At 32.8% G+C, this 23,320-nt stretch overlaps 1 protein-coding gene and 1 long non-coding RNA gene across 2 annotated transcripts in view; one reads left to right on the top strand and one right to left on the bottom strand.

The window, feature by feature from the left end:
* LOC126881093 (DNA-binding protein D-ETS-3) overlaps window positions 1–23,320 on the bottom strand; it is a 231,279-nt gene that overhangs the window by 48,733 nt on the left and 159,226 nt on the right. The window contains exon 5 of the mRNA XM_050645133.1: window positions 3,225–3,414. Coding sequence (XP_050501090.1) covers window positions 3,225–3,414 — 190 coding nt within the window. The remainder of the gene's footprint in view (window positions 1–3,224; window positions 3,415–23,320) is intronic.
* Window positions 21,401–21,747, top strand: LOC126881094 (uncharacterized). Its single transcript, XR_007696719.1, has 2 exons — window positions 21,401–21,620; window positions 21,684–21,747. It is a non-coding gene; the product is annotated as an uncharacterized LOC126881094 (long non-coding RNA).

Genomic DNA, 23,320 nt, shown 5'->3' on the forward strand with positions numbered 1-23,320 from the left:
TAAAACTTTACCTCATACCCTTTAGAGCTCTGTAAAACTTCATAGCTATATTCTAGTGGTTTTAGGCTTTTAATTTTCTTAAAACGTCGTCTTAAAGAAGTTTTCTCCTTTTTTCAGAGAAGGTTACTTATTTTATAGTACTTATCATTGCTTTTTAATTTTATATCAATGCAGAAATGGTTCTTGGTAAATACGTATATTTTTCTATTTATGCCTTCTTTATATTCATCAGTAAACCATTTAGAAATCGTTTCCTTCTTTTCCTATTATCTCCATTGCATACTTCGATTATCGTGTTTGTTTTCTTGCAACTTTCACTTACTGGAGTGTAACTTGGTTCACAACCAAGTCCCACCTGAACATTCTCAGTCAACTTCTTTTGGTATCTCGCTGAGCATTTAAGCATTCTTTCTTCTTTACGTGCTTCATCAAGTCCCTGACGTTAACAATTAACATGACAAAACCCTCTGTCTTGAGCTATTCTAAAGTAATTCTGTTCTCCTTAATCTGGTACATTCTCTGGTGTTTTTTAACCAATAGACTTGCTTTCTACCCATTCCGCTTTGTCCTTCGAATTATCCCATCATAATTAGTCAGAGAATATTGTTGTCACTTTCACGTAGTGTATGTCGAAGACATGCTATTTCGCTATCAGCCAACTTGCGAGTCGTGTCTCCTCTGTTAAGAACTGCTTTGTTTGTTTGCACAGCATTTGTCTATGTAACCATATCTCAAAAGTCTCTAAAATATTAATAGTGCATATTTTCAAGGTCGACGCTTCGACACCATATTAGAGAGCTAACCACACATGTGATCATGCGCTTCCGAAGTTGAAGTTTCAACACCATCAAAAGAGTAGTGGTGCTATATGTATGTTTCTAAGAGATCAACAACGTTTTTATAGCCTTTTAAAATAAAATTATATCCATTTTAGGCCAGTATCAAGATCACCTGGGCAATTGGAGGATTTACAATAATCAGGAAATTGGAACACTCACTGGACAACATTACTAACAATTATTCTAAGATCCCGTAGATTAGCCTGAAGTAATGATGACAGAAATACAACAATCATCTTTCCGGCACAACCTATTCGCGGTGTGCAAGTACTTGGAAGGGGAAACGAGAAACAACCCTGCGCGAGTCGCGGAGAAATATTGCAACTATCTTAAATAATTCATATTGTCAATTGAAATTGTCAAATTGACGTATATTTCATACCTTCTGTCAAGGAAGCAGAAAAATTATATATTGCTCCACAATATTGATATGATGTGCAATTATTATACAGGGTGTTTCATTAATAATTGTCCATATAGTAACTGGAGAAACCTTAGCACAAAATACGAAGATCTAACCTAAAACACTTAAATAAAATGTGGTTCCTTACTAAGGTACAGGGTGTTTTATCTAACAATTTAAAAATTATTTTTGCTCAGCATTTTAAAACTATTCGACGTATCCTTTTCATACTTGGCAGAACGTATAGGTACTATACAAACTACTAAATTATGTTAAACAAACGTTTGTGCCTATTACCAGAGGCGTACGACGGGGGAAAGTGATGGGTTGACCCTTTCCAAATTCTACGCCACTGGCGGAATTGCTATTTTAGTTCAATTTTTGGATTCTCCAATACTTTTTTGAAAATAATATACTCTGTATTCGTAACGATAAAGTCATTAGTTTTCGAGATCTTTGAAGTTAAAAATGAAACGACACGGTTATTTTGATTAATGTATTGTGTCGCTTCATTTTAATTTCAAATATCTCGAAAATTAATCATTTTATCGTTACGAATGAAGAGTACATTATTTACATAAAAAGTATTGCAAAATCAAAAAATTACAATAAATTAGCAATTTCGTCAGTGGCGTAGAATTTGGGAAGGGTCAATTAGCCACTATCCCCTATCGTACGCCTTTGGTAGTAGCTAGAAACGTTTATTTATCTTAATTTGGTAGGGTGTACAGTACCTACACTTTTTGCCAAGTATGATAAGGATCCTGCAAATAGTCTTAAAGTACTGGGTACAAATAATTTTTAAATTTTAATCATATTGAATCATATCATAAATTAATCAAAATAACTGTGCCGTTTCATATTTAACTTCAAATATCTCGAAAACTAATGACTTTATCGTTACCAATGTGAAGTATATTATTTACGTAGAAAGCATTGGAGAATCTAAAAATGGCACTAAAATAGTAATTCCACCAGTGGCGTAGAATTTGAGAAGGGTCAACCATTCACTATCCCCTGTCGTATGCCTCTGGTAGTAGCTAGAAACTTTTGTTTATCATAATTTAGTAGGGTATATAGTAGTCGCACTTTCTGCCAAGTATGATACATCGAATAGTTTTAAAATGCTGAGCAAAAATAGTTTTTAAATTTTTAGATAAAACACCCTGTAACTCTGTAAGGAACCACATTTTATTTAAGTGTTTTAGGTTAAATCTTCGTATTTTGTGTTAAGGTTTCTCCAGTTACTATATGGACAATTATTAATGAAACACCCTGTATAAAGGTAAATTTAATTAATTTTATTTTGCTTGCAGTACTGCATTTTAATAACTAATTTTATTTACTACATACAATTGTTTATGTTTGAATAACATAACCTGAATCTTATTTTTTCTTGTTATTATTTTTTTGGACTATGGCCTTGACAATTATCCAGTAACCAGGACTAATATAATTGGCCAATATAATTAAAAGTGCGAATTTTAGTATAGAGCGTAGAAATAGGGGTCGCTTTGCCGAACTTGCACGGTCCCAATAGGTCCGCGCACCAGGTTGATCCCGACAGAGATTGAGTGACAATTTGAAGATATATTTAAAAGAGATAAATGTTAATACACCTCTCAAAAGAGCAACAAAGGGCAGAAAGAAACGGCCAGATTTTGCGAAAGAGGTCAAAATCCCCAATAGATTATTCGGCCATCGAAAGTGAAGCATCTGGATCTAATTTTTCGGTAATATCGCAACCAAGCTATTTAATATTAGATACTCTTTGTATTGGCTGTCCATCTAACTGTAACTGGGTATTTATTACCATAATAGTTAAAAAATTTCTAAAATGAAGTAAAATCTTCCAGTGTGATCAGTATATTGAAAAATAAAATTACAAATCTTAATCTTCAATGAACATTGAAATACTTGATAAATAACCTCATTACTATAACCTCACTATAATCTACTTTTTCAATTTTAACAATAATTACCTTAATGCCCTGGATAATTTGTCATAGTTCATATTTGGTTTGGATTTCCTTTCACCCCATCTTCTGGCCACTTCATCAGGATCCGTAAGTTTGAATTCTCCATTTGTTCCTTCCCATGTAATACAAGCAGCATTTGAAGAATCGCTTAATAATTCTAATAGAAACTGCCAGAGCTGTATTTGTCCAGATCCTGTAAAAAATAAGCGACAACATGAATACGAAACGCATATTAACTTAATTCGAATTTCTTCAAGGACTCTTCTAGTGCAGTATAGGATAGAAACAAATAATTTTGGGTCAGTAAGAAGAAAAATTAAAAAAAAATCATTAGAGCCTCTCTGATAACCCCTAAAGAGGGTGAAACTTACATAAGAGGATGCTAGGCACATCTGAAATGAATTGAAATATAAGCTCTTTCATTTTCATTTTCTATTAGTCCAGAAAGCCATTGCGCATCCGCTAGGAAAAATATTCCGATAAGGATTTTTTGCACAATCTTACTCAAAAAGGACCCCTTTTAACAAATTTGCATGTTGCCAGGACCAAAAGTGGGTCAAAAATTTTTTAAACGTTTTTTTTTAGATTTTTTGGATCATTCCAAACAAAAAAGGTCTTTAGTGACATTTCTTTAAAGTTGATAGTTTTTGACATATAAGCGATTAAAAATTGAAAAATTGCGAAATCGGCCATTTTTAACCCTTAAAAACTATGTGAAAAACTGAAAATTTGAATGTTGCCAAGGTAGGTAGATATTCTTTAAACATCGATTGATGAAATCTTGAAGTGTTTTTTGCAATACAATATTCAAAACTCCTTTGTTTTTTAATTGATAATCAAGCGTGCGCGACACTATTTTCCACCGACAGTATGGTGCAAATGAAAGGAATAAATTCGTTATTTAGTAAACCGGCGACTTTAAGGTAAAATCCCGAAACAGGTCGATTTTTATTTTTAAGTTATAATATTGTGGCATATATGGTATACTAGTGACGTCATCCATCTGGACGTGATGACGTAATCGATGATTTTTTTTAAATAAAAATAGGGGTCGTGTGCTAGCTCATTTGAAAGGTTCTTCAATTCTCTATTCAGTAATATAAACATTTATATAATTATGTATACAAGGTGTCTTTCTACTTCTTTTTTTGTCAAATAATTTAATTTAATAAAAATTTTTTGGACATCTTGTATAAATAATTATGTAAATGTGTACATTACTGAATAGAGAATTGAAGATGAGCTACCACACGACCCCTATTCTCATTAAAAAAAAATCATCGATTACGTCATCACACCCAGACGGATGACGTCAGTAGTATACCATATATGCCACAATATCATAACTTAAAAATAAAAATCGACCTATTTCGGGTTTTTTCCCTAAAGTCGCCGGTTTAGGAAATAACGAATTTATTCCTTTCATTTGCACCATGCTGTATAGACAAACATGCAACGGTGGAAAATAGTGTCGCGCACGCGTGATTAGCAATTAAACAACAAAGGAGTTTTGAATACTGTATTGCAAAAAACTCTTCGTGATTTCATCAATCGATGTTTAAAAAATATCTACCTACCTTGGCAACATTAAAATTTTAAGTTTTTCATATAGTTTTTGAAGGTTAAAAAGGGCCGATTTCGCAATTCTTAATCGCTTATTATGTCAAAAACGATCAACTTTAGAGAAAAGTCACGAAAGACCTTTTCTATTTGGAATGATCCAAAAAACCTAAAAAACTTTGTTCCATGCAAAAAAATAATTTTAGGAAAAAAACAAAAAAAACGTTTAAAAAATTTTTGACCCACTTTTGGTCCTGGCAACATGCAAATTTCTTAAAAGGGGTCCTTTTTGAGTAAGATTGTGCAAAAAATCCGAATCGGAATATTTTTCCTAGCGGATGCGCAGTGGCTTTCTGGACTATATTAGTTTTACTCCTATTTAAGTACAGGGAAGCAAGATTCGGTGGAATTTTGATAAAATTTCATCGTTCTTTTGCTTTGTAACTTTTAGAAAGCACGGATTCGAGTTGTTTACTAAGAACTTGGTTCCAGTAGATGTCATTAGTTCTTCGGATCTAAAACTTAAATAATTATAAAAAAATAATTATACTTAAGACATAGACATCAAATCGTTGTAACTAAATATTTATACTATGTAACTACGCGGTTAGCAAAACTAAACAATAAATAATGTAGATCAACGTCCAAAGACAGCATAAATGCAGGAATCGCAAAAGCGGATTGAGTAGTTAGTGAATTTGAATGAATTATCCCAACACAATACTAAAACCATCGCAAGTAGGTAATATAACATAATAACATAGTCCTAGGGCCCACCATTTAAAAAAATTATTACCTCCCTCATGAGACTTGTTTTATTCAGTTATTCATGTCGAGTCGGACAACTTTCCTATGTCGGAAAATTTTCGGGATTGGTGAGTCCGACATCTGGCGTATCCTTAGAAATTTGTCGGACAATATTACCAGTAAACTGTAAGTATTTTTATCAAACAACGACGTTAAACTGATTTGATATACTTGTTTCTGCCATTACTTTGTTACTGTATTGGTTAGTACCTAGTCCAGGAACTGAAGCTCTTTCACCTCAAAATCTATATGATGCCGAAAGGCGCTTTTACCATGGGGGTGGTTGTAACCCCATCTCGGGGGGTGGACATTTTTTATTATAAAACTCTAACAAGAAGTAAAACCACTTCTATGTAAATTGGTATATTTATTAAAACTTAAAAAATCCCAATGGATTGAATAAAATATGTCCAATTCAGAACGTTTTCAGACCTATCGGTCCATCATCAGTGAATTTACAATAAAATAAGTAATCCCACTATTAGAATTGAAAGATGGTTGAAATTTTTAAAAGCTGAAAAAGTGTGGTTAGATTACTTACGTGCATACTTGCTAAATAGCCCCAGAACCAAACAATGGTTGAATTTAAAATTCAATTTACATTATTTAAAAATAATATTAAACAGGCTAAACGCCGATGTTAAAGGATATAGCCTATGGGAACATGGAGAAACCCTACCAAAACCTCAATCAACCATCTTAGGCCAACTTTGACTATAAAGTGTCAAAAGTGTGTAAGGAACTGTTTGAAGTGACATTGACAGTAGAGAAAAAGGTAGTCGATTTTCAAAGTTAATTAACCAAAAGGTCATGACCCACACCAAATGATAAAGATTTTAATATCTGAAAATGTCTAACATTTTTAAATCTATTGGTTTTTGAAAAGAAATTGTGATATACAAAATTAATTTAGAATATAAGATTATTTATGTTGACTGTATACTATAACATTAGATTGATCAAATTGATAGAAAGAAAGTTAAGCTGCTGTCAATAATGATAAAAAGATAAAAATAGATGAAGGTGAGAGAAGAGAAAGAATACGTATTAGTTGGAATGTTATTGTACAAAATGAATAAATTGGTAGGCAAGTTAATCAAGTCTATATTGTATTGGTGGTTGTATATGTAAAAGGAAAATATTGTTATTTAAAAATAAATGCAAATTTTTGTAAATAATGGATTTGAGTTAGGATACAGTCAAATACTTAAAAGTGTGTAATATGTAAATGAAAAGGATTGTAATTATTATGAGATGTTTTATTTTTTTATTTTATTTCAAAACTTTTAAAATAAAATTAAAAAATAAAACATCTCATAATAATTACAATCCTTTTCATTTACATATTACACACTTTTAAGTATTTGACTGTATCCTAACTCAAATCCATTATTTACAAAAATTTGCATTTATTTTTAAATAACAATATTTTCCTTTTACATATACAACCACCAATACAATATAGACTTGATTAACTTGCCTACCAATTTATTCATTTTGTACAATAACATTCCAACTAATACGTATTCTTTCTCTTCCCTCACCTTCATCTATTTTTATCTTTTTATCATTATTGACAGCAGCTTAACTTTCTTTCTATCAATTTGATCAATCTAATGTTATAGTATACAGTCAACATAAATAATCTTATATTCTAAGTTAATTTTGTATATCACAATTTCTTTTCAAAAACCAATAGATTTAAAAATGTTAGACATTTTCAGATATTAAAATCTTTATCATTTGTTGTGGGTCATGACCTTTTGGTTAATTAACTTTGAAAATCGACTACCTTTTTCTCTACTGTCAATGTCACTTCAAACAGTTCCTTACACACTTTTGACACTTAATAGTCAAAGTTGGCCTAAGATGGTTGATTGAGGTTTTGGTAGGGTTTCACCATGTTCCCATAGGCTATATCCTTTAACATCGGCGTTTAGCGTGTTTAATATTATTTTTAAATAATGTAAATTGAATTTTAAATTCAACCATTGTTTGGTTCTGGGGCTATTTAGCAAGTATGCACGTAAGTAATCTAACCACACTTTTTTAGCTTTTAAAAATTTCAACCATCTTTCAATTCTAATAGTGGGATTACTTATTTTATTAGAATAGAATAGAAATAGAATAGAAATATGTTTTATTGTCACTGAAAATTTTTACAATTTTATGGACAAAGCTTACATACAGTCAAAAGAAAAACATAATATAAATAACAAATAACAACTACAATTTACTAAAATTAGATAAATCGTCAATAATGTACAGTATAAGATATAAAAGCCAAGACAAAAACAATTTATTGCAAAATATATATAAATTGCAAATTGAACATACAACAAATAAAATAAAATAGCTACAACATAAGGAACTGACAAGTTTATGCTACTGCGCATGGAACCCAATTTTCTTAGTTATTCATTAAGAAATTCTTCTATTGAATAATATGGTCTTTTGGATAGATTTTGGTCTTCTAGACAGACCATAAGTCATTGTGTTTCAGATTGCCTAAATCGGGCCTACCGTGGAAACCTCCAGGACTTTGTGGAATGCTCCCCAGATGCAATTGAATGGCTATGTAAATTGGACATTAATATTTAGATTCATTCATTATGTTTTGGTGTTTGAATAATATATGTGTATATGTGTATATATGTATATATGTATATATATTATATTTGTGTATTTATCGTACTGAGAAAGTCCATACGCTAAATAAAAAAATAAAAATTGGATAGATAGGCTTTTGTCATTTTTTGGAACTTAGGGAAAGATGTTGCAGATTTAAGTTGTAACGGAAGATGATTGTACAGTTTCTTTGCGGAATATAATATAGATTTCTTTACTAACTCAGTGGATGGAATCGGTAAATAAATATCAAAGATTGAATTTCTGGTGGAGTAAAGATGATTGGGCCTTGATGGAAAGACATGAAGGTGTTTACGAATTAAACAAACCGTTTCTAGAATATATAAAGATGGAAGTGTTAAAATTTCGTGATCTCTGAAGTAACTTCTGCAATGTGTAGATCTTCTGAGGCCAAACAAATATCTTATTGCTCTTTTTTGCAATCTAAAAATGACATCAAATTGAGCAGCTGTACTGGAACCCCAAAAAGGAAGACCATATCGAAGATGAGACTCGAACAACGAAAAATATGTTATTTTAGAAGATGCTAAATTGAGTTCCCTTGAGACAGATCGTATTGCATAGCAAGCTGAGGCGAGTTTCTTACTTAACGAATCGATATGAAGGGACCATTTGAGGTTGCTGTTTAAAAAAATACCAAGAAATTTTACAGAATCAACGGTACTGATCTGGCTGTTATGAAGTGGCAAAGGTTGAAGAGCTCCTTTATATGATAATGCTACTGTTTTATTTACGTTAAAAGAGAGTAAATTAGAGTCAGACCAGGTCTTTATCGTCAGTAGATCCGAAGTTATAGTTTCATGAAGAGATGCAATAGTTGAGTTGCTCCAAGTGATACTGGTATCATCAGCAAAAAGAAAAATTTTCCCATTGCTTTTTAAATTAGTGATGTCATTTATAAAGATAAGGCACAGTATAGGACCCAATACTGAACCTTGTGGTACTCCACATACGATGTTTTTGAGACTAGAGTCAGTATCATTTGCTCTAACTAGTTATTTCCTATTATTCAAGTAGGATTGGAACCAATTCAAAGAAATACCTCGAATTCCATAGAAATTTAGTTTTGTAATCAAGATGTCGTGATTTACACAATCAAAAGCTTTGGCATAGTCGCAGAAAACAGTCTCAGTATAAATATTATTGTTTAGTGCTTGGTAAACCTCATGTAGTACAGAAAACATAGCATCAGTGGTACATTTATTTGTTAAAAAGCCGAACTGATTTTGTGATAAAATGTTGTTATCAACGATAAAGGACATAAGTCGAGTTTTAATGAGTCTCTCAATAATTTTGGAGAGTACCGGTAGTAAGGCAATAGGTCTATAGTTGCAGGCATCAGATTTTTCGCCACCCTTATGAAGAGGAATAATAATGGCTGTCTTTAGGCACTCTGGAAATTTACCTTTTTCGAAGGAATCATTAATTAGTGAGAGGAGGATTTCCAACACATTTTCTGTGAGATTAGAGAAAATTTTTATAGATAGTCCATCAGTACTACAGGATGATTTGCTTTTGATACAATTGATTGTTTGGATAAGTTCAGAGTTATCGACTGGTCGTAAAAAGAATGAATTCGAGACCTGTCTTGAATTAGGAAGATAGGAAATGGGATCTTGTTGCGGCAACATTGTTGATTTTATATTTTTACTCACATTAACGAAGTAGTCGTTTAGACTTTCAGGATTTGGAAGGGAAAATAATTGAGCTGTGTGAGTTTTATTTCGAAGATCGTTTATTATAGACCAAGTCTCTTTTGCAACACTTTTAGAGCTTCCCAGACGATTTTGATAATAGGCTTTTTTAGCTGACCTGACAAGTTTTAGATATGTTGTCCTGTACTTCATGATATATTCAGTGACATCAACATTGGTAGTAAATTTCTTGATGTATAGTAGTGAACGCATATTCTTAGCTGATATGCGAATACCTTTCGTAACCCAAGGTTTCCGATGTTTTGGCTTAATAGGAATTAAAGGAAATGCCTTATTGAAGATGTGGAGAAGCTTATCTAGAAACACACTGAAATTATAGTCCACGTCTATAGAAGGAAATTGCCACTCAGAAGTTAAGCATAAATTTTGGAATTTACGAAAATTCTGGGCGGAAAAAATCCTACCTAAACGTCGGGTTTTTGAGGAGGGTTTGCTGAAGATGTTAAACTTCGTATACACTGCTTCATGATCAGATAGTCCCGCATTAATAACTGTAGAGCAGACATCAAGGGGTGAGAAATCTGAGACAATATAATTGATTATGGTAGATGTAGTTTTTGTAATCCTTGTAGGAGAATCAACGTGCATTGAGAGACCATACGGTTCAAATATGTTTGCCAGGGACACTTGGGTAGCACTAGCAGCAGCATAATTAATGTTAAAATCACCGCATAGAATTTTTCTGCTTTTATGAGGCAGGTCATCTAACAAATTTAGCAGGTTCTGAAAAAATAGTTCCACGGTAGAATCAGGTGATCTATAAACGCAAATAATGTAAAGATTAAAATTTTTATTATAAACTAAGGAAAACTCAAAGAAAGATTCACTTAACAAAAAGTCATATTTTGTTACCAGAGAAAAATCATTATTTCTAGCGACAATCAGGGTGCCTCCATGAGCCGAACTTGGACGATCATACCTGGCAATTGTGGTATATTTTTCTACAAACAAAGGCTCGTTAACTTCAAGCCAGTGCTCTGTAACCGCAACTATCGGAGGAAATCCTAATTCCTCCAGAAACAAAAATAATTCATCAGTTTTATTTCTTATAGAACGAATATTAATCAGAACCATGCCAAAGTTGTCATCACTAAAATAATTTGAGGTTTCTAGTCCCTCAGAACACTTCGTGTTCTTTAAAAATTTCGCTTTGGAGAGCCAGTGGAATAATAACTTCGGTGACATTCCCTTGACTTTTGTAGGTGTATAATTCTTTCCGAAGTGAGATAGGACCTATAAGCGGCAAGATCAGCTTCTACTTCAGCTGGACCAATTCCATAGGCATGGTTAAATTCTAGAAGAACTTTTCGTAGTTCTTCAGTCTTAGTAGGTAGTCCTTCGGAAGCCAAAAAGAGTTTCACGCTGGTGTTGGTATATCCGTCGTAAAATACAGAAGCAGGCTGATCGTGAAGAAAAGCAAGATGTAGTTTAATTGCCTTTAAGATGTCCGGTTCCCTTAATCTTGCAAGAAGATATCGACTGTTCGAGTTATTAGTTAGTCTAACTCTTGGTGGTGTTAAAGGATCCAAATTTATGGATGGTTCCAAAGTATCTTTCTTAACAAAATTGATATGGGAACGGAAAGGCTCTTGAGATTTGCAAATTGTGATGGCCTGCTTGTCTGTAAATATATTGGTGTCTTCAACTTCATTTTTGTTGTTGCTTGGAATGGTAATTGGGTTTTCCAAGCTAACCTGGCTTCTGATGTACTTCGGATTCATATTTTCTTCAGATGAAGTCTTTGGTTCAGAGTGTGGTGATTCTATAGACCATTTAATGTTGACACCAGGTGGCCAAATTTCCTTATTAAATAATAAGTCGATAGATGGTTTGGATTTTATGCCTATTTTGAATGAGGAACCAGTTGCTGTGTTGGCGTCTTTAGGGAGAGCGTAACATCTAATATAATCCTTGATACCTAGCCTCTCTTTAATGTAGTGTACTATTTGTATAGGGGTGTATGTTGCGGTTAAGTTACTGATAACAACAAAATGACACTTATCTTCTGAAACTTTTGTCTTTGTAGATTCACTGATGATGGACCGATAGGCTGAAAACGTTCTGAATTGGACATATTTTATTCAATCCATTGGGATTTTTTAAGTTTTAATAAATATACCCATTTACATAGAAGTGGTTTTACTTCTTGTTAGAGTTTTTTAACTATATGATATACAGCCAACCTAGGGAACTTCCCTTTTAATTTTTTATTATATTTTGACCTTTGAAAAAAAGCTTTGTGAAAAGTTGATAAAAACAGCAATTCTAAGCAAAAAATGTTCTATACATTTTTTTGATAAAATTAATAGTTTTCGATTTTTTTGCTATCGAAAGTGTGAAAAAATCAATGTTTTTCGATATAGGTACTCATTTACGATTCACTCAATTTTTACTGTAGAAGAAATTTGTTCAAACTAAATTCTTGGGAACTAAATATCCTGCAATTTCATATTTAAACATGTTTTCGTATCTCTGATGCTAATCTTTCTATTCTGAAGAAATTTTTTACCAAACTACAAAAATTCGTTATTCGCTTTTAACTCCAGTTTTTTTAAAATTAATCATTCTAAGCCAGTCAAACTTCTATAATTTATTAATAGTATATAAATAAAGAAGAATAAATAAGGCCAATGACTAAAAACACCGCTAACTTACATTATTATTCTTCCAATTGGATTTCTCTTTTTTTTTCAAAAAAATATATTGATAAAAATTTTTTTAATTAAATTAATTGAGACAAAAGAAGAATGTATATAATTTATTTAATTCAAAATACGTTTTACTGTTGTCAGGAAACAGAAAAAAATGTTTCTTTGACAAATAAATAATTGCTTTTCGCTTAAATTCAATGTTAAACTGCCACCCACCTGCCTCTTGACAGTTTGAACATTTCGTTTAAGCAAAAATAAATGTTTATTTTTCAAACAAAACATTTTTCTGTTTTCTGACAGCAGTAAAATGTATTAACAATTAAACAAATTACATACGTTCATCTTTTTGTGTTAATTAATTTAATTTAAAAAATATGTTTTTGGACACCCTGTATAAATAATTATAGTAGTGTTTATATTATTGAATAGAGAATTAAATACCCTTTTAAATGAGGTATCACATGACCCCTCTTCTCATTTAAAAAAATCATCGATTACGTCATCACGCCCAGAGGATGACGTCACTAGTACGATATATATGCCAAAAAATCGTAATTTAAAAATAAAAATCCACCTGTTTCTCTGTTTTTCCTTAAAGTCGCCGGTTTACGAAATAATGAATTTATGCGTTACTTTATGGACGCACTGTATACTTCATTCAGTTCATTATTAGTCGAGGAAACATTTATTTCTAATATTCCCAGCTTTTTAAAACTCTGTTATTCATGCTGTTGACATAGAATTTCCTATTTTCATAAAATCACCTAATTTTCATGTCGCACTTCTTCTAGAACCGTGCGACTTTTCCGGGTAGCATACCAAACTATTTCTTGTCACGTAAATTTTAATTGAATAAAACGTCACGTCAATTTCCACTAATTACTTAAACAAAACAAAATGTCGGAATACATATATCGTCGATTGTTCGCGTTTTTACAAATAACAAGTCTCCGACGCGATGGAGACCGTATAATTCAGTAATTATGTTTTTGTCAAACGCCATATTAGAATTTCAAATAGCATTTAACTTGTAAATGTGTGCCAGCGGAAGGAAACGGACGCATGTTGTTCCGATAGATATGATTTACGAACGAGATTTAGCAACGACTTTTTTATTTTTCTATTTTTTTACATAAACACCACCTGGCGATTCGGAAACTCGGACATGTGTCCGAGATATATTAGTATTCAAATGGAATATTTTTAATTAAATTAAGTAGGTAGTTGTTGCGAATGTCGGTTACGGCAAGTGACTCGCAGATTGTATCTTAAAATAAAGTAATAACCACTTTAGATTAGAAAGGATATGAAGGAAAATGATGAATAACCAAAACAATCTGACATGAAATTACCACGTTGACGTAAAAAATCAAGTAAAGAAATAGAAAAATACTTAACAAAATGGAGCACTGGTGTCCCCAGCATTCGCCTCCAAGTATATCTTTCCATAACTACTGTTCTCCACCACTTATTCACCCCAATATGTCTTTGTATCGGTTCTTACTTCGTCTATCCACCTCTTAGGCTTCCTAGACGCCTAAGACGCCTAGACGTAGGAAGACTTAGCCTTAGTCTTCCTACTGGCAGACGTCCCACCGTAGTTCCACTAACCGTTCTACTAGGTGTTGTGTCATTATCCATTCTCATAAGGTGATTTTCCCAGCGCAATCTTTGTATTTTTGCATAATTTGCTATAAAGATTTGCTTTTTAATAATGATACAACTCTCAGCTTACTAATATTTGCTTTACGTTGAATAGCTACTCAATAGTAGACCGTGCTGGTCTGACTCCGGCCTGGTATTCTTTTATGATTTGCTCTGTGCATTGACTAAATATCCTGTTGTAACGGGTGCAAAAATCATTAACTTTTTTGAGTCCCTAATACTATCGTTTCACCCTGTAACTAAATCGGTTTCAAAAATTGTATTAAGTTGTTGCGTGTAAATGTTTGGTTCTTTCGTTTCTCGTAATATTAGATCTATGTTACGTTCTCAGGGTTTTGACGTGGATATCATATCTCTTTTATCTGAGTTTGAATTTGTACCGTCAAAGAAATTACAGTCGTAAATTTTTCTATAAGTGGTTTCTGGCGTCCGAAATATGATGTTTTGGAGACCCGTGTTGAGCTGCCCCCCCCCCCCCACTTGCAAAAATTAAAAAACAAATAGCCCTGATTTATGAAGCTATTTATGAGCTTTCATATTCCGCAAACTAAAAATTTTGAGCTCGTTCCAATGAGCAGGAATTTAATACTTTAGGGGGGGCTGAGTCAGCCCCCCCACTACTTAAAAATAGGAATATTGAATCGGTTTTTGCGGCAGAATTACGAGCTATTTATGAGCTCTTGAAATTATATAGTTTCGATTTTTGAGCTCATCCCCTTCACCCCCAAACAACCCTTTAATTGATTTTACTTAATAGAAACATGCTGAAAAAAATTAAAATATATCGTATTGCGGATATAATTCCTATAGCTTATATACTCTAAGAATAAACTATTAAATCACGTGCATTTCGATTATTGAGCTACAACCCCTTCGCAAGAAAACCACCCTATCTTCCCGGCTTAAGAGAAAGTTGTACTTAAAATGCATTAAATTAATTATTTGGCGACTACATATCATTTAATAATTTATAAGCTCCCAAATTACGCGTATTTAGATCAGTAAATTGCAATTTCTTTTGTATAGTGCAGTCACTGAAGGTAAAAATCAACGATTACCTTCAATTTCGGTGAACCTTCATCGATTTTCACGAAAATTGGTCAGTGGTTAGAGGATAGCTCAAGAAACAAAGGTGACATGGTACCACCTTGTGCCTTTACCCTGAATGTGGATACCGCCCCTTCTCGGGGTGAAAATTATTTTATAAAAAATAACTGCACAAATCTATAAAAGAACAAATTATAAGCAAAATTTATTATATAAAGTTATTAAAATAAGTCAATACTTTTTAAGTTATTAAAGATCAAAGATTTTAATTATTCGTGAAAAAAAATGCATGTTTTGGAGCGGTTTTTCGTAAATCACTGAAAAACTGCAAGTTTTTACAAAAAAGTTAATAGTAGTTTAATTCGTATAGCTTATAATTCTAAGAATAAACTCTTAAATCACGCGCCTTTCGATTATTGAGCTACAACCCCTTCGCAAGAAAACCATCCAATATTCCCGGCGTAAGAGAGAGTTGTATTTAAAATAATTTAAATGAATTATTTGGCGACTACATATCGTTTAATTTTTTTTTTTTGAGCTCGCAAAATATATGCATCTCAATTATTGAATTGCCATTTTCTTTCTATAGTGCAGTCACTGAAGGTAAAAATCAACTATGACCTTCGATTTCGGTAAATCTCCATTCATTTTCACGAAAATTGGTGAGTGGATAGAGAATACCTCAAGAAACAAAATTAACAATAACAACTTAGTCGGGGGTATACACTATACATTTAATTACCTATAACTTACTTTAAATTTACATTAAAGGGTTTTTCAAGTCAGCAATTTATTATATTTTTATTAGCTTCAATTTTAGTGATGAAAACTTTTTTGTAAAAATTTACAGTTTTTGAGTTATTTATGAAAAATCGCTTTAAAGCATGCATTTTCTTTCATAAAAATTAAAATATTTGATCTTTAATAACTCAAAAAGTATTGATTTATTTTAACAATATTATATAACAAATTTTGCTTAGAATTTGTCCCTTTCTCAATTTGTGAGGTTATTTTTAATAAAGTAATTTTCACCCCCGAGAAGGGGTTACATATACCCCAGGCTAAAACCGCAAGTTGTTATTGTCAATTCGTGAAAATGAATGGAGATTTACCGAAATCGAAGGTCATAGTTGATTTTTACCTTCAGTGACTGCACTATAGAAAGAAAATGGTAATTCAATAATTGAGATATATGAGTATATTTTGCGAGCTCATAAATTATTAAACGATATGTAGTCGCAAAATAATTAATTTAAATTATTTTAAATACAACTCTCTCTTAAGCCGGGAATATGGGATGGTTTTCGTGCGAAGGGGTTGTAGCTCTATAATCGAAAGGCACGTGATTTAATAGTTTATTCTTAGAATATAAGCTATACGAATTAAACTACTATTAACTTTTTTGTAAAAACTTACAGTTTTTCAGTGATTTACGAAAAACCGCTTCAAAACATGCATTTTTTTCACGAATAATTAAAATCTTTGATCTTTAATAACTTAAAAAGTATTGACTTATTTTAATAACTTTATATAATAAATTTTGCTTTTAATTTGTTCTTTTATTGATTTGTGCAGTTATTTTTTATAAAATAATTTTCACCCCCGAGAAGGGGCGGTATCCACCCTCAGGGTAAAGGCACAAGGTAGTACCATGTCCCCTTTGTTTCTTGAGGTATCCTCTAACCACTGACAAATTTTCGTAAAAATCGATGAAGGTGCACCGAAATTGAAGGTAATCGTTGATTTTTACCTTCAGTGACTGCACTATACAAAATAAATTGCAATTTACTGATCTAAATGCGCGTAATTTGGGAGCTTATAAATTAGTAAATGATATGTAGTCTCCAAATAATTAATTTAATGCATTTTAAGTACAACTTTCTCTTAAGCGGGGAAGATAGGGTGGTTTTCTTGCGAAGGGGTTGTAGCTCAATAATCGAAATACACGTGATTTAATAGTTTATTCTTAGAGTATATAAGCTATAGGAATTATAATCGCAATACGATATGTTTTAATTTTTTTTTAGCATGTTTCTCTTAAGTAAAATCAATTAAAGGGTTGTTTGGGGGTGAAGGGGATGAGCTCAAAAATCGAAACTATATAATTTCAAGAGCTCTTAAATAGCTCGTAATTCTGCCGCAAAAACCGATTCAATATTCCTATTTTTAAGTAGTGGGGGGGGGGGCTGACTCAGCCCCTCCACTAAAGTATTAAATTCCTGCTCAGTGGAACGAGCTCAAAATTTTTAGTTTGCGGAATATGAAAGCTCATAAATAGCTCATAAATCAGGGCTATTTGTTTTTTAATTTTTGCAAGTGGGGGGGGGCCGCTCAACACGGGTGTTTTGGAGCTAGTTTGTTTACGTAGCGCATACCGTTGTAGCGAGAGCTTCAAAGTTTGGTCAACAACAAGTGTCCTTTTCATTGATTTGGCGTCTTTCTGTGGGAATCATGAGAGCCTTATCTGATATGGCTCTATGATTTGGATCCGTCAACAGAAGATTTACGAGTTTAGTGGGCTGTGACTTAGTAATATATATATATATATATATATATATATATATATATATATATATATATATATATATATATATATATATATATATATATATAAAAATGGGGTTGAAGTTTATTGAGTATCCAGCTGAATAAAAATATAATATGCGTCCCATATTATCGTCAATAAATGCTCCAAATACCAATATTGCCCAATTCTTAACCGACATACTTTCTAAAGCATACAACTATAAGAATGACATCAATATAATAGATTCTTTCCAGTTCAGTGATTTTATCAACAACTATCAACTGCCAAGTGAATATGTCTTAGTAAGCTTTGACGTGGTTTCTTTATTTTCAAATCTTCCATATTCAAGCGTTGTGACTTCCCTCAGAAACCATTGGAATGAAATCCAACCTCACAGTCCAGTATCGTGGGAAACTTTTTCTGAATTACTAAAACTTACATTTGATACCAATTATCTTATATTCAACGACAAATATTACCGTCAAATTTTTGGAACGCCCATGGGATCGTCGATTTCCCCCATCTTAGTCAATTTCGTACTTGACGATCTCATCAACGACAGTATCAGTAAGTTAGATTTCCAAGTTCCCTTTGTAAAGCGTTATGTCGATGACTTAATCCTTGCAACACCACCAGATAAGATTCAGAGCACCTTATCAGTTTTTAACAGCATTGATACTCACCTCCAATTTACATGTGAGTTAGAGGTTGAGAATAGCATACCCTTTTTAGATATGCGAATCATCCGCACAAGGGATAACACATTGGGTACCACGTGGTACAGGAAAGAAATGGCGAGCAACCGTTTCCTAAATTACCACTCTGCTCACCCAATGAGATATAAACATAACCTCGTACAAGCTCTTAGCCTTAGAGTACATAAATTGACACATACGCAGTACAAAGACGAATCTCTGGGTCTACTTAAATCCATCCTCATTGACAACTCCTATCCCATACCCATCATCAACAAATATCTATTTTCTAAAAGCTACGGTCGTTCAATTTCTGAGGCACCTAACGGTGAAATATTAGCTTCCATTTCCAATAGCATACAGTCAAACCATCCCCCGATCACTTCTGAACGAGCCACAAAATATGCTTCCCTCCCGTATTTCCCACAAGTCACAAATAAGCTTACTAAACTGTGCAAAAATTTACCCGTAAAAATAGCCCTAAAAAACGCCAAAACTGTCGGAAAGTTGTTTTCCAAATCCAAAACTCCATTGAGCACTTTAGAACATACTAATGTTGTGTACAATATTCCGTGTGCTGAGTGCCACTCCTCCTACATAGGCCAGACTAGTCGATCGCTTTTAGGTAGACTTACTTCACACAAAAGTGACATTAGGATGTCCAAACCATCTTGTGCCCTAGCACAACATGCCATTTCCACTAAACATCATATCGACTTCACTAAAGTCAAAATACTCGCCAAACATCAAAATCATCAAAGACGCACCTTCATTGAGATGTGTGAAATTCTCAAAAATCCATCTGCTTTAAATAAAAGAACTGACATCGATAATTTGAGCCAGGTTTACCATTCTCTCATCATACACAATAAATAAGTCAACATATGTGTATGTGTGTATATGTGTGCATATGTATATATGTCTATATATGTATATGTGTATGTATGTTCATACATATATGTAAGGTGTTGCCTACAGCCAGGCTTTTTTCCCTTCCGTCAGCCAGGACTTCCAATTCTTGTAGTCAATCTTCACAGTCATCGTCTTCCATCCCTTTATTAGACACAGCCTCCGACTTCATTTTTCCAAGATTTTCTCGGTCGTCCTCTTCTTCTTGTTCGTCTTGGGCTTCATTCTGCAACCTTGCCATCCATGTGTTTTCTGCTCCGCAGACGTGACCGTACCATTCAGTCTTCTCTCGTCCTTATATTGCAGGGTATATTTTTCCATTGCATCTCTCCTCATCTCCTCACTTGTTACTTGGTCTTTCTTGTGAGACCACAACAATTTCCCAGTTTTCCATTTCGATTGGGAAATGCGCTTTTGGATTGATTTGTTCATGACCGAAATTTCGGAGGCATATGCCAGGATGCTTCGTACAATTATTAGGTACATCACATTTTTCTTTGTTCTTTCCCTTGATGTTCTTATTCCAGATCATTATAGAGTTGTCTGATGCAAGATCTGTTGTCCCAATATATTTTTCATTTTTATTTCTGCCCCTGCTGTTCCGTTTTTCGACATTACAAAACCCAAATTTAAAATTCCGTTCCTTTTATTCCTACTTATCTATTGCCAAATCATGACGTCTTCTTCCGATATTGCTAAGTAGTCCGTTTTTTCATATCTATTTCCAGGCCCACCGGTATTTTTTTTATAACCCACATAACCCGTATTCTGAGATGCAAAGATTCAAATAATTCTGCCATAATAAATCCTATCTTACATAACAAACAAATCAACACAACCCATATTCCGAGATTTAAAGCTTCAAATAATTCTGCCACATTACTCTACCCTTCGAACAAAAAATTTCTCTAACACCCCTGTATAAGTTAAGTCAATATTCTACCTCTTACTCAAGGGCTTGAGCCATAAATCTTACAAACATGCGTGTCGTCGGCCAGTGGGTGGATTTGGCATCAGGGTTGCCAGATTGGGGGAATTTCCCCCAAATTTGGGGTATTTTTTCTTGTTTGGGGGATTTTTTGGGGGTATACACTGAATGGGGGATTTTTTGGAGGAAAATTTTTTCGCATTGGGGTTTTTTGGGGTATAATTTTAAGAACACATTCCATTTCTTGGCCGATTTTGAATTTCAAGTTAAACTGTGATTCACAAAAATCTTTGAATATAAATTCATTTAAAATCGATTCTGCCATCTAGTACAAACTACTTAACTTATTTTGTAAAGCATTACAGTTTTCTTCAATAGCGACACAACAAAATTTGGTTTTTGTGCGCTTGATGGTGTATTTAAATATTCATAATGATGTGAAACACAGAAAATCATATCTCCTATTGTTTAACTTTATTTACTTTTCTAGAATTAACTTTGAAGAAGTTTGTATATCTGGTGTGTTCAATAATACGCATAATTTATTTAAATTAGTGTTTGTAGACGTGTTAATCTAAAAATATGCCTAAAGAAAAGGAGTATACCCGAAAATACCGACTTGCTTGGGAATCGGATGCTGAACTTAAAGGAAGGTAATCTGTTTAATAGAATTTTAATGGTGTGGGTCATTAATAATTAATTATTCTATGTATGATGGATTGGTCCTGTATCAGAAGATGACACAAAATCATTTTGTAAGATATGTAAATGGCAGATTTATAATATATTGTATAAAATTTACTAAAATTCTACGCTGGTAAAATGTCACTTGACAGCCAAAAAAGAAGAAAAAATGACAGATGACAGCCCAAAAAGAAGAAGAAATGACAGATGACAGCTCAGAAAAAAAGAAGAAAAATGGCAAATTAATTTGTGGGGGATTTTTTTAAAAAAATGTCATTTTTGGGGGAATTTGTAGTTCAGGTTGGGGGAATTGTATAAATCGGTCTGGCAACCCTGTTTGGCATAGGGAAAAATAACATCTCATTTGCCGCTAATTCGTCTAACGGTGATCAACTACAAATGAAGGCTTCAGTGAGATTCAAATCACCGAATTAAATAACTAGCCAATGAACATTAATACATGGTGTATTTTTCCGCAGTGTATCGTTAAGTTGTTGTTATAGAATGAGTAGTATCTGTAGAATTTTTGTTTTAACATCTTAAACATACTACAAATTGCTTTGTAAGTATTATATCACTTTTGTTAAGGTTATTTATACTTATAGACTTCATCCTTTATTTGTAGTGAACTGATGAAGCTTTCGAAATTGTAAAGCGAAACGTTTTCAATATATCAATGAAGTAGTTGACTTATTTATTTAATTGCCAACTAAATTGACCGATTCAACCTCTGAATTCACTAGCTGAATACCTTTAAATATATATATATATATATATATATATATATATAATATATATATATATATATATATATGTATATATATATATAATCGGTTCATAACGTTCTACGACGTATATTCTATATATTCTACGGAACTGATGCCGTCAAATATATATATATATATATATATATATATATATATATATATATATATATATATATATATATATATATATATATATATATATATATATATATATATATATATATATATATATATATATATATATATATATAATCGGTTCATAACGTTCTACGACGTCTTTCGATTCCCAATCGCCATTGCTCTCGATCGTAGCACATGTCTTCGTTCAAGCCTCTTTCTCAGATTTCCCTATGGATTCCTTCTATCCAGCTTTTCCTAGGTCTTCCTCTCTTCCGCCGTCCTTTTGGTGCCCATCGTAGCACTTGCTTGGGTAATCTGTCTTCTTCCATACGTTGTACGTGGCCAAACCATCTTAGTTGCTTTGTTTTTATATCGTCCATTATTGTATGCTTTACATCCATTATCTCCAATATTCTTGTATTTCTGATTTTTTGTATTCTTGATATACCAGCAGATCTTCTCCAGAAGTCCATTTCAGTTGTTCTGAGCATATTTTCGGATTTTTCTTTAAGTGGCCAAACTTCGCTGCTGTATGTTATAATGCTCTTAACAATGCTGTTATAGATGTTACGTTTATTTTCTTTGGAGATACTTTGGTCCCATAGGATTTTGTTCAATAATGCGATAGCTTTACTTAGTAACATATCCTGGCTATTTTATTGGTAGAAGAAATATTTGGTTTCTTTTAATTGCATAACTATCTGGTGATTGCCAGAATGGGACATAATTTCTGTGTCGGAGAAGGAATCTTGTCTTGAATTAGAAGATATTCAAAAATTCATTCAAGTAGTTACGCTTGAGCCGTCAAGTAGTTACGTTTGAGACGTCAAGTAGTTACGTTGGAGCTGTCAAGTTTGAGTTAGCCTCGGAGGTCTGCAGGGTTGCAGAACGAAAGGTTGAATTTCCATTTTAAGTTTGTGTAAGGTGAAGTTATTGTGCAATTTTATTGCAGAAGTCTTTGTGTTGGAGCTAAAGTGTTCCACTATGGTCTAAGCAAGTTAGACCACCGCGTTTTCTCTGCTTCTAGGCGAATGCGACTACTTATACCAATACGGTATATGGTATATAATCTTTTCGGATGCAGGCAGGAGTTAGAAGTTTTTTTTTGTGTTAGCAGTTTCTAACATCATAGTCAAAGCATGGAGTTGCTTTTATATTTTTCTTTGATATTAAATATGTTTAATATACGAAAGGACTAATGAGTTCTTAAATATTTTTGTTCGAGCAGTGCCGATTTGTTTTAAGAAGTAAATGCTGAATTTTTCTATAAACTATGGAAACAACCATGCATTGATGTACTCTTAATGTATCTATTCTTTTGTAAAGTGACTTTAGTGTAGTGAACTGTGCCTTGGACGTAAAACCAACCAAGAGA

This window comes from Diabrotica virgifera, chromosome 3, assembly GCF_917563875.1.
Source record: "Diabrotica virgifera virgifera chromosome 3, PGI_DIABVI_V3a".
In the NCBI taxonomy this organism is placed as follows: Eukaryota; Metazoa; Arthropoda; class Insecta; order Coleoptera; family Chrysomelidae; genus Diabrotica; species Diabrotica virgifera.